Source organism: Trachemys scripta, chromosome 1, assembly GCF_013100865.1.
Source record: "Trachemys scripta elegans isolate TJP31775 chromosome 1, CAS_Tse_1.0, whole genome shotgun sequence".
Classification (NCBI taxonomy): Eukaryota; Metazoa; Chordata; order Testudines; family Emydidae; genus Trachemys; species Trachemys scripta.
In genome coordinates this window covers 127,921,512-127,934,051 of record NC_048298.1, presented here as the reverse complement: position 1 = coordinate 127,934,051, position 12,540 = coordinate 127,921,512, and the positions used below count along the sequence as shown (strand labels likewise).

General features: G+C 46.0%; 1 protein-coding gene and 1 long non-coding RNA gene across 2 annotated transcripts in view; one reads left to right on the top strand and one right to left on the bottom strand.

Moving 5' to 3' along the window:
• The window catches only part of LOC117872054, a gene marked incomplete at its 5' end in the record, with an annotated part of 29,856 nt that extends 27,998 nt beyond the window's left edge, over positions 1–1,858 (bottom strand). The window contains 3 exons of the mRNA XM_034760096.1: positions 93–206; positions 794–932; positions 1,727–1,858. Of these exons, the coding sequence (XP_034615987.1) occupies positions 93–206; positions 794–932; positions 1,727–1,858 (385 nt within the window). The remainder of the gene's footprint in view (positions 1–92; positions 207–793; positions 933–1,726) is intronic.
• Positions 1,859–5,560: 3,702 nt separating this feature from the next.
• Positions 5,561–9,894, top strand: LOC117884395. Its single transcript, XR_004647553.1, has 4 exons — positions 5,561–6,198; positions 8,616–8,671; positions 8,750–8,914; positions 9,838–9,894. It is a non-coding gene; the product is annotated as an uncharacterized LOC117884395 (long non-coding RNA).
• Positions 9,895–12,540: the final 2,646 nt, after the last annotated feature.

Here is a 12,540-nt window from a genome sequence, read left to right as displayed (position 1 = left end):
ACAGCAAATAGAACTCACGATGGCTTTGTTCAAACCACAACTTTTTAATTCACTCATTGATTGTTTCTGAGATAACTTCATTTATTTCTCACCTGTGCCGGCTTCTCTTGGTATTACCCTTTCTCTGGCATCCTGCCAATCTGGGATGCAAGGCTCTTCCTCCTGTTCCATCCGAGAGTTCACATCAGGTTTTGGAGTCTCAAATCCTGCCCATGGGAAAACAGTCCAGGCAATACCATGATTTGTTATGTATTTGTTGAGCATTTATTACAAATAAATTATCATAGATATGAACCCAACCTGTTCTTTCATGGAGGCAGGGATTACAGAATGCCAACAGATGAGATTATGTCCACAGAAACCCACTGGGGAAGTAAAATGTGTAGCTGGAGTTATTTTGTTTCCCTTTTGGAGACTCAAGGATATCCACATATGGGGGACTAGGTAAGTCATGAGCAGTGCAAATGTTAATACACTTACCCATTTCTCAAAGTCAAGCACCTTCAGAGCTGGCGTTAGTCCCAGGGAGGATGGACAGGGCAATTCTATGATTGTACTCCACAACTAAACCACAAGAATGAGGCTGAGGTGTGACTACAGGTCGCCTCCTTCAATTAAAAGGGCAATTCAGAAAAATAGTGGTTGCATGGCAGTGACTGTATCTCTCACAAAGTTTCTGGGGACTACAAGGACCGAGCCTCTAGAAATCCAAGAGAAGAACCCTGAACCACAGCTTAACAAATTCTTGGGAGACCACACAGCTTTTAAGTAATGAGGGAAAATTAATCTTTACCCAGAGAGTAGTCTTCAAATTCTTCTGCATGACATCCCTGTAGAGCTCCCTCTGCCTTTTGTCCAGATGACCCCAGTCCTTCTTGGTGAAATACACAGCCACGTCTTCGAACGTCACTGGAATCTGAAACAGGTATTCCCTGTTCAATAGATGCACATTCAGTGCCAATCCTGCTGCTCAGTCACAGGCTGTACAGGCACGAGGTAAATCCAATTAGGGTTTGTTCTGTGATGAAGTGGAAGAAGAGAGGAGAGGGAGTGTGTGCATGGGGGATAAAATGGGGGCAGGACAGGTTAGGGAAAAATGTGTTGGGGAAAAAAGAATGAAGGGGATAGAAGTGGGGGAGGGTCAGGTTGAAGAATAAGGAGAGAGATGGAGATTTAGAAAAATTCAAATGTAAAGAAGTCACCACATTAAGAGTCACTTGAAATAAAATGAAATGTGGGGGACAGTCTATTTCTCTCTCTACCTTCTCCCTTGATAGCTTTTCTTCCTTCTCTTTGCTTTGGAAGTATTACTCTCGGTCAGCTCTTCATGGGCTCAAGCTTGGACCATCTCAGAGCTACATCCAGAATCAAGACCATTTTCAAAGTACCGCCAGCATATTCCTCTTCAATGCACTATCACATTCCCTGAGAGAAGATTAGGCTTCCCCTCCCCAGGGCTATCATCTGATAGCACTCTGCCAGGGACTCACGAACTGAAGGCTCAAGAAAGTAAATAAGCTGGCAATATTCTCTCATAGTCAGGACTCTTTTTAGACATGAGTATTCAACCAATACAAAATAAAATTAGTGGGTTCACCTCAGGTGGTAACAGAATTGTTTAGAGTACAAAAATACTTTATTTTACACATTCACTAACAATCTCTCCTTCACTCTCTCCATCACCTCACCTCTTCCCTCATCTGAATTAACATTCAGTGGTCCTTACCTTTTGCCCACATTTCCCAATCTCCTGATAAATTAGCTGGAAAGCCTCTACAAGGGCAACAACCTCATCACATGTTTCTGGATGAAGTCTCTGAACCCAGGTCTGGATTCCCTCAGGCAAGATGGTCAGGAATTACTTAAGAATCAGCAGCTCAATGATCTGCTCCCTTCTGTGGAGGTCCGGCTGCAGCCACAGATGGGAAAGTTCACAGAGTCGGCTGTAAACCTCTTGGGGTCCTTCTGCTTCCTGACAGCAAAACTGTCTAAAGTGTCTGCAGTGCTTCTCCATGCTGATGCTGTACTGTTGTAGGGTGGCTTCCCTCTCATTACTGGAGTCAACTGTCCCAGACAGGGATAGAGTGGGTGTGTTTTCTGCTTGCGCTGTTTCCGCTGCTAGTCGATGGCTGAATACGGCTTGCTCCTCCATCTTTACTTCAGATTGCACCACACAGTTTGGCAGTGTCTGTAACTGAAGGCACACAGATGCAGTTACTCACTGCTGCATGTCTGTTGTCTGTCTTTGTGAGGTTACTCCAGCTTGGGCCTATGTGCTAGTTGTCTCAGTTCTGCATCTCACTTGTATGCTTGGTGAAAAACATTTATCCTTTGCGTCCCATAGTTAGGATCAGCTCCACTAGCCATTTCCTGCTGCGCGTACCTTTTGTGGTGGTTTGATGATTTGTAGGCTTGCACATCACACTCTGGAGATGGACTATATAAACAAATCTAGATGGCTTTATTGGTCCAAGTGAAATTCACTCGCAAGAGGTGCTTCCTGCAGGCTTCAAGGAGGAAAGAAACAAAACTGAGAAAAGGAATGATACATTCAGAATCAGACCAGGCTCTCTCACCCACCCAACTCCAGGGAACCATGGAGAAGAAGGAGCTAATCTGCCTCCAGTGATGGATTTCTGTTTCTTACTTTCACAGACTGCAAGAGGTTCAGCTCCATCAGTCTCTCTTCCGGATCTCTCAAGACAGCAATGAAATGATAAAAAGCCGAAGGCCCATAGCCTTCATTTAAATAGCCAGAACTTCATTTCACTCATGCCAAGAAAATCAAGAGCAACTCTACTGCACTCAATGGAGTCGCATCTGCATAAAACAGATACAAGAGGCGCATAGTGTATAAAGCCATGTAACTCACAACTCTCTTTAAATTTCTAAGGGGTCTGTCCAGGGCTAGCCATTTTGGTGCCCTACACAGCCCCCCACACAGGGTGTGTGTGGCGGGGGGCGCCCAGGCCTCCATGGGGGGGGGGCAGGAGCAGGCTTGAGGGAGAAAGGGGGGAACCGCCCCCCAGCACAAGCCGGCAGAGCGGAGTAGGTTGGAGCTGGGTCGCTCCACTTCCTGCCGCCTGGTGAGCACAGGGCAGGCTTGACCCCGCACTCATAGGGTGGCGGGAAGTGGAGTGACCTGGCCCCAGCCCACTCCGCTCTCCTGGCTCCCAGCCCTTGGGGCTTGTGGGAACCATCCCCCAGCACTCACTGGCGGCGCGGCTGGGAGCGGGCTTGGGCCCATTGTGTTAGGAGCGGTACAAACATGCAATAAATGACAGTCCTTACCCCAAAAAGACATTTGCTCTTTTCTGATTGATTGTTTTCGTTAATCTAAATGAAAAGCAATTCAGAGGGCAAGTGTGTGTATAGAAAGAAAGCAGAGAAAGGAATGAAAGGGACAGAGAAAATGGGCCAGGGGCGAGAGGCAAACAGAAGACTGGGCTGAAAATGGAAGAGAAAAAAGGGATAGGAGAGGACCTGCTGTACTTTATGGGGAAAGCACATAAAGGAAAGCATAAGAGAGAGAACTACCTTAAGTCCTGTAATGTGTCACAGTTCCTATTCCTAAAGCTCCCAGCAGTTACTGCTTGCTCTCTCTCTCCCTCTCCTGGCTCCAACCGAGATGCTGTAATGAGACTTCTTAGCACATGCTCAGGGAGCATGTGACCAGGATTCATCACTGAATTTGGTCCGCTGTTTGGATCACTATTTTCCCTGGCCCGGGAGCAATCAGAGAAGGAGCTGGGTTGCCTGCCTCCTGCTCATAAAGATGCACATTACATTATTACCAACTCCAGGTCTGCTGACAGAAATTCCGTGCCCCAGGGCCTTCCCTAGGGGGGGTGGGGCCCGGGGCAGCAGTGATGAATCCATCACTTCTGGGATCGCCTGTCACTCCTAGGTGTGCATGACCACTCCAGGCCACACGCTTTGGGGGCCCCGCGGGCCGCCGCAATTGGCCAGTGCGGTCTCGTCCGCCTAGGAGCTCTGTGGCCTGCCTGAGCAATTGCCCCTCTTTGCCCCCCCCCCCGTTGGCGGGCCTGACCAACCCCAGTGGTTCAAAAATCTCAAGTTAGCCCCCAAAAGTCAGGAGACAGATTTTAAAAAAAGGAGTAGCCTGATTCTTTAGCCTTCAGTGTATGTCTGCTGCCCCACCATTGGTGTGATCAGTTCAGCTTGAAGATTCAACCTTACGGTAAATGCACACACAAGAGTATGAGCCACCTCCCTGGCTGCTTAGGGGGGAACTCCACTAATCTTCCCCTTACCTCCTGGATGGAGCAGCTGCCATTCTTCCCCCCCTAATCCCTCTCCTTCCTCCATCCACAACCTCTCAGCCCCTCTCGTCTATCTCCTGCCTCCACCTGTCTCCCACATTCTTCTCTTTCCCCTCAGTCTTCTGCTATCTCAGATTTTCCCACCCTGTCCCCACATTCCCTTCCCTCAAGAGTATCTCTCCCCACCCCCCAAGTTTCTACTGTCCCCCACATTCTTCTGTCCTCCAGCATCTCCTTGATTCCCCACAGCACTCTAAGCTGATTGGCACACTGTCTCTGTGTGTCCCCTAGATTTTCACCCGCTCCTCAATGAACTTCTCTGCCTCCTGACAGCACAGTGTGTGGCATCTTCAGTGAGGGTAGCCTAGCCTTTAGTCCCACTGCAAACACTGTAAAGTGGTGGCCATCTGTACCAAGGGGAGCCTGGCATCAGTCCTGCTGAGAACAGGAGACAGTAGCCGCCCTATAAAAGGGCAAGACTTCTTCCTTAGTGCATGAGAGGCTTTGAAACAAAAACACCTATTACCCACCCCAGAACACACAATTCCTTCTCAAAAAGAGATCTTTCTGAGAGGTATATTATCTCACCATCAGGCAAGGGAGGCAAAGGGGCAGGTGCCCTCCCTACCTCCACTCCCAAATCTCTGCATCCTCCTTGCAGGAGACATCAGCATGAAGGCGAAGCAGCTGAAAAAAGGCTCTTGTGTAAGGTGCTTGCAATTCCATAGACAAGTCGAGAGATCCAGGCAGGACTTCCCTGCTCCTCTGCTCAAGGCTCAGGCTATTGCACCCAAGCAGAAATCTCTCTTTCCCCCTCGCCCCCCGGACCTGGGCTACCAACGTCAGGCTCCCCATTCGGTTTAGAAAAGTCCCTGACCCACCTCAGCTCCCCACTACGAGCTGCCCTGAGTTGGCTCCCCCCGGCTCGTCTTCTCTCGCCTCTGCCGGTTCCCCTGGGTCTGCAGGCAGAGATTTCTTGCCTCCCCGCTGTTCAATTCTACAGCCCTCCTACGACTCTCGCTGCTGTCTCCTCTCAGCCCAGACTCACCTCGCTGGGCTGGCAGCACGTGGGACCAGGGAAACCTAGTCCTCCTTGTTTGGGGCCGATGCTTCTTTGGAGACGGATTCAACCACGCAACTCTAATGCACAACTGCTGCAGTGGGCTAAGTTACAAGTGAGGAGGACGGAGAGTTGGGGACAGGAAGTTCCTTTTATATTAATTTCCCCCCCTTGCAGTAGTTCCTGGTCCTCTCTACAAAGGCGTTCGAGCTCTGTGGTTTAACCCTGTCACTGCGCAGACAGACACTAGCAGAAGGGTTGCAGCTGCAATTCAGCTAGCGGAGAGACAGCATGTGCAGGTACTGAATGGGACCCCGTCTTCAGTGTAGGAGGGATGGCTGAGCAGCGATCTCAGAGCTGGGCTTGTTTGCCTCTATAAAGAAAGACCTTCCGTCTTTTCCTTCTGCTGCATCTGCTTTTAACCCACTGTTCGTGTGACCATACAAAAAAGCCACTTTGCTCAAATAAAAATGCCTCTGTCCCCCACCCCTCCCCCAACAAACTATTTTGCAAAGCACTGGTGTCTCAGTGCCACTGGGGTAACTGCTACCCCCTCTGCCCCTGCTTGTGCCCTCTGACTCCCTCTGCCAGCACCTCGGCATAACTCCGCCTCCTCCCCCCCCCCATTCCTGATTTTTCCCTTTAGCCCCTTTCCCAATGCTGCCTCCAGCTGCTTGTCCCCCCAGACCAGTACATTTTCACCCCCTGCTCAGACCCTGGTCACCCCCTCCTCCGATTCGCCCCCTTTGCCACTTTTTAACCCCTCTCAAAAGCAGTCCGCGGAAACTTACGGCTAATAAGGACAAGGTGAAGGGCAGTGGCTTCAGCAGATGTACTGAGCACGCTCACTACACCGTAAGTAGCACATTCCTACGGAGAGCACTTTAATACACTACAACTCAGGTGACCCCTGGCCCGTCTCAGGATGTTTCTTACACTAGCTCTGTCTGGGAACAATCTAGGAGAGGAAGAGAGCCAGCATGGGAATTACATATCCTGTAGCTTTGAGAGTAAGAATTGACACTCATTATGGGACTATGAGGGTTGATCGGTTGATTCTGCCCAGGGCCATGGAGTAGGGTGGATGAGGAAGTTTGCTCTGTTCCTAAATATGTAATCTGTGTCTCATTTCAGTTTGTTTCTCTTCCCCAATGAAGCCTGCAAGAATACCTCTCACTGCCCATGACCTTCACTTGCACCTGTATAATGTCTTGGATTGTCTAAAGAGTTTGTCTGTTATTAGGGTTCAGTTCTCTTATTGATTAGACATCAGATAACCTAGACTCGACCAGTCATTTTATTAATTAAAGGTATGATTTGCTCAGATGCTGGCTCAGGGTCTAACTAATCACCATATTTGGGGCGAGGAAGGAATTTCCCCCAGGTCAGATTGGCAAAGATCCAAGAGGGTTTTTTGCCTTCCTCTGTAGCAAGGGGCCTGGGTCACTTGCTGGGCTGAACTAGTGTAAATGGTGGATTCTCTGTAACTTGAAGTCTTTAACTGAAGATTTGAGGACTTCACTAACTCAGCCAGAGGCTATGGTCCTATGGCAGGAGTGGGTGGGTGAGGATTTGTGGCCTGTGATTTTCAGAAGGTCAGACTAGATGATCATGAAAGTCTGTTCTGGTCTTAAAGTAGCTGAGTCTGTAAATCAGCACAATGCAGAGATGTTCGTACATTACCAGATCTGGAAGACAATCTCTTGCAGTGGTCAGCCTGTCTCATATTTATATTCAAGTTGTTTACAACAAAACAGGGTATTCCAGCATTACCCAAGATTTACACACCAGTTTGTGCCAGTTTTTTATCCTGTTTTGAACATGGTATTCCAGAAGTCAGCAAAGCTTAGAGACACCTGTACCTTGGTACAGTCTGCATGTTGGTCAAGCATCAACAAAATCATTTATCTTATCTTGTCATTTTGGCATGTCTCTGTTCCTGGCACAGAAATTACAACATTTCATATTTTCCCTTGGTTAAAGAGCTGAACATAAGTAAAAAGCATCCTGGGAAGAGTTTAACATGAATACAATTCATAGATATACAAAAATATACCAGATACTATATATATTGTGGAAGCAGAGAAAGAATTGTCATGCATTGCATCCCCTTCCTGTCAGTTCTTTCTCTGCTTCCACAATATTAATATTGTATATTATATTAGCTGACACTATATTACCACAGTGTGCAGGAGCAGAGAAACTGCCTCTTGGCACAGCAGGGGTTAAAAAAAACCCTATGGATTCAGCTAGCCCCACCCCGCTATACCTGCAGCCAATGCCAGGCCTGGAGAGGGGAGAAAAGAAGGGAGTCTGGCTCAGTGGGGGACTGACTGGCAAGGAGGCAAGAGTTCTCTGTTTGCCTACCTGAAGGTAGGGATCTGCGACCTGCCAGCCAATGCAACTACTGGAGGCAAGTAAGCCTTCCCCTGCCAAGGGGAGTCTGCAGATAAGCTCCAACTGTGGGATAACTGGACTACTTGGGGCTACGCCCCAAACTAAGGTTTCAGAGTAGCAGCCGTGTTAGTCTGTATCCGCAAAAAGAACAGAAAGAGACTTTAGTAGGAAGTACCAGTGGGGGAACCCACACCGGCCAGGCGGGAGACCCATCTCCCCTGGTAGGGTCCTGGGCTGGGACCTGGAGGAGAGGGAGGGCCCAGGTCCCCCTACATCCCCACTGGCTAATGATCTAGCCACTATGCCGCCCAGCCACCGAAGGTTCTTTCACACACAGACCTTACACACTTTGTTCATACAAGTTTTGCAAGACACAGAGGCGCCTTGTACCAACCAGACTCTTCACAGATTCATAAATTCTAAGACCAAAAGGGATCATTGTGACCTCCTGTATTACACAGGCCACAGAACTTCCCCAAAATAATTCCTAGAGCATATCTTTTAGGAGAACATCCAATCTTGATTTAAAAATGGACAGCAATGGATAATCCACCAATTGTTAATTGTTCCAATGATTAATTACTCTCACTGTTAAAAATGTACACCTTATTTCCAATCTGAATTTGTCTAGATTCAACTTCCAGGCATTGGATTGTATTATACCTTTGTCTGCTAGATTGAAGAACTCATTATTAAGTATTTGTTTCTCCTGTAGGTACTTAAAGACTGTAAACAAGTCACCTCTTAACCTTTTCTTTGTTAAGCTAAATAGATAGAGTTCTTTGAGTCCCACTACAATTTTCTAATACTCTAACCAGTCTTGTGGCTCTTTTCTGAACCATCTCCAATTTATCAACATCCTTCTTGAATTGTAGATACCAGACATGGACACACTATTCCAGCAGAGGTCGCACCAGTGCCAAATATAGAGGTAAAATAAGCTTTCTGCTCCTATTTGAGATTCCCTTGTTTGTGCATCCAAGGATTTCATTAGCCCTTTTGGTTACAGCATCGCACTGGGAGTTCATGTTCAGCGGAGTATCAACCATCAACCCGAAATCATTTTCAGAGTCACAGCTTCCCAGGGTAGAGTCCCCCATTGTGTTAATATGTCCTATAACCTTTGTGCCAAGATGAGATGGAAACAGGAGACAGACTTGTTGAAAGTCTCTAGGTAAGGATAAAAGGGGTAAAAAAAAATGAGGGTGATGTCATGGTAGGGGGCTACTACAGACCACCTAACCAGGAAGAAGAGATGGATGAATCTTTTTTTAAACAACTCACAAAATCATCCAAAGCACAGGACTTGGTGGTGATTGGGGACTTCAACTACCCAGACATCTGGTGGGAAAATAACACAGCAGGGCACAGATTATCCAACAAGTTCTTGGAATGTATTGGAAACAATTTTTTATTTCAGAAGGCTGAGAAAGCTACTAGGGGAGAGGCTGTTCTAGATTTGATTTTTGACAAATAGGGAGGAACTGATTGAGAATTTGAAAGTGGAAGGCAGCTTGGGTAAAAGTGATCATGAAATGGTAGAGTTCATGATTCTAAGGAATGGTAGGAGGGAAAACAGCATAGTAAACATAATGGATTTCAAGAAGGCAAATTTAGCAGACTCGGGGAGTTGGTAGGTATGATCCCATGGGAAGGAAGTCTAAGGGGAAAAACAGTTCAAGAGAGCTGGCAGTTTTTCAAGGAGACATCATTAAGGGCACAAGAGTAAACCATCCTACTGCATAGGAAAGCTAGGTAGTATGGCAAGAGACCACCCTGGCTTAACCAGGAGATCTTCAATGATCTGAAACTCAAAAAAGAGTCCTACAAAAAATGGAAACTAGGTCCCATTATAAAGGATAAATATAAACAAACAATGCAAGCATGTAGGGACAAAATTAGAAAGGCCAAAGCACAAAAATGAGATTAGATTAGCTAGGGACATAAAGGGTAACCAGAAAACATTCTACCAACCCATTAGAAGCAAGAGGAAGACCAAAGACAGGGTAGGCCCGTTACTCAATGAGCGGGGAAAAACAATAACAGAAAATGTGGAAATGGCAGACATGCTAACTGTTTTTTTTTTGTTTGTTTCAGTTTTCACCAAGAAGTGAAACTTGGTAGTGATTGGACATCTAAGAGGGCGAACACCAGTGAAAATGAGATAGGATCTGAGGTTAAAATAGAGAAGAACAAGTTAAAAATTATTTAGACAAGTTAGTTATCTTCAAGTTGCTGTGGCCTGATTAAATGCATCTTAGAATACTCAAGGAGCTGACAGAGGAGATATCTGAGCCATTAGTGATGATCTTTGAAAACTCATGGAAGACAGGAGAGGTTTTGGAGAACTGGAAAAGGGCACATATAATACCAATCTATAAAAAGGGGAATAAGGACTACCTGGGGAATTACAGACCAGTCAGTTTAACTTCAATTCCTGGAAAGATAATGGAGCAAATAATCAAGCAATCAATTTGCAAACACACCTACAAGATAATAAAGTGATGAATCATAGACTATCAAGGTTGGAAGGGACCTCAGGAGGTCATCTAGTCCAACCCCCTGCTCAAAGTAGGGCTAATCCCCAGACAGATTTTTGCCCCAGATCTGTAAGGATTGAAGTCCGAACCCTGGGTTTAGCAGGCCAATGCTCAAACCACTGAGCTATCCTTCCCCCAGAGTAACAATCAGGATGGATTTGCCAAGAACAAATCATGTCAAACCAACCTAATAGCTTTCTTTGACAGGGTAACAAGCCTTGTGGATAGGGATGAAAGGGCAGATGTGGTATATCTTGACTTTAGTAAGGATTTTGATACTGTCTCACGTGACCGTCTCATAAACAAACTAGCGAAATACAGCCTAGATGGAACTACTATATGGTGGGTGCATAACTGATTGGAAAACCATTCCCAGAGAGTAGTTATCAGTGGTTCACAGTCAAACTGGAAGGGCATATCAAGTGGAGTCCCGCAGGGACAGGTCTTGGGTCCAATTCTGTTCAATATCTTCATCAAGGATTTAGATAATGGCATAGATAATACCTAGTCCTGCCTTGAGTGCAGGGGACTGGACTAGAAGACTTCTCGAGGTCCCTTCCAGTCCTACGCTTTTATGATTCTATGTATATATTTACATGTAGCCATATTAAAATGCATATTGTTGGTTTGCGCCCAGCTTATCAAGTCTGAAGGAATGCCTAACATAGTGAATACTAATGGGAAGGGGGTAGGTTTAGCGGATAAAATAAAAAAAGAACAAGTTAAAAATCACTTAGAAAAGTTAGATGCCTGCAAGTCACCCGGGCCTGATGAAATGCATCCTAGAATACTCAAGGAGCTAATAGAGGAGGTATCTGAGCCTCTAGCTATTATCTTTGGAAAGTCATGGGAGACGGGAGAGATTCCAGAAGACTGGAAAAGGGCAAATATAGTGCCCATCTATAAAAAGGGAAATAAAAACAACCCAGGAAACTACAGACCAGTTAGTTTAACTTCTGTGCAAGGGAAGATAATGGAGCAAGTAATTAAGGAAATCATCTGCAAACACTTGGAAGGGGGTAAGGTGATAGGGAACAGCCAGCATGGATTTGTGAAGAACAAATCATGTCAAACCAATCTGATAGCTTTCTTTGATAGGATAACGAGCCTTGTGGATAAGGGTGAAGCGGTGGATGTGGTATACCTAGACTTTAGTAAGGCATTTGATACGGTCTCGCATGATATTCTTATCGATAAACTAGGCAAATACAATTTAGATGGGGCTACTATAAGGTGGGTGCATAACTGGCTGGATAACCGTACTCAGAGAGTTGTTATTAATGGTTCCCAATCCTGCTGGAAAGGCGTAACGAGTGGGGTACCGCAGGGGTCTGTTTTGGGACCGGTGCTGTTCAATATCTTCATCAACGACTTAGATATTGGCATAGAAAGTACGCTTATTAAGTTTGCGGATGATACCAAACTGGGAGGGATTGCAACTACTTTGGAGGACAGGGTCATAATTCAAAATGATCTGGACAAATTGGAGAAATGGTCTGAGTTAAACAGGATGAAGTTTAACAAAGACAAATGCAAAGTGCTCCACTTAGGAAGGAAAAATCAATTTCACACATACAGAATGGGAAAAGACTGTCTAGGAAGGAGTACGGCAGAAAGGGATCTAGGGGTTATAGTGGACCACAAGCTAAAGATGAGTCAACAGTGTGATGCTGTTGCAAAAAAAGCAAACATGATTCTGGGATGTATTAACAGGTGTGTTGTGAGCAAGACACGAGAAGTCATTCTTCCGCTCTACTCTGCTCTGGTTAGGCCTCAGCTGGAGTATTGTGTCCAGTTCTGGGCGCCGCATTTTAAAAAAGATGTGGAGAAATTGGAAAGGGTCCAAAGAAGAGCAACAAGAATGATTAAAGGTCTTGAGAACATGACCTATGAAGGAAGGCTGAAAGAATTGGGTTTGTTTAGTTTGGAAAAGAGAAGACTGAGAGGGGACATGATAGCAGTTTTCAGGTATCTAAAAGGGTGTCATAAGGAGGAGGGAGAGAACTTGTTCACCTTAGCCTCTAAGGATAGAACCAGAAACATTGGGTTTAAACTGCAGCAAGGGAGGTCTAGGTTGGACATTAGGAAAAAGTTCCTAACTGTCAGGGTGGTTAAACACTGGAACAAATTGCCTAGGGAGGTTGTGGAATCTCCGTCTCTGGAGATATTTAAGAGTAGGTTAGATAAATGTCTATCAGGGATGGTCTAGACAGTATTTGGTCCTGCCATGCGGGCAGGGGACTGGACTCGATGACCTCTC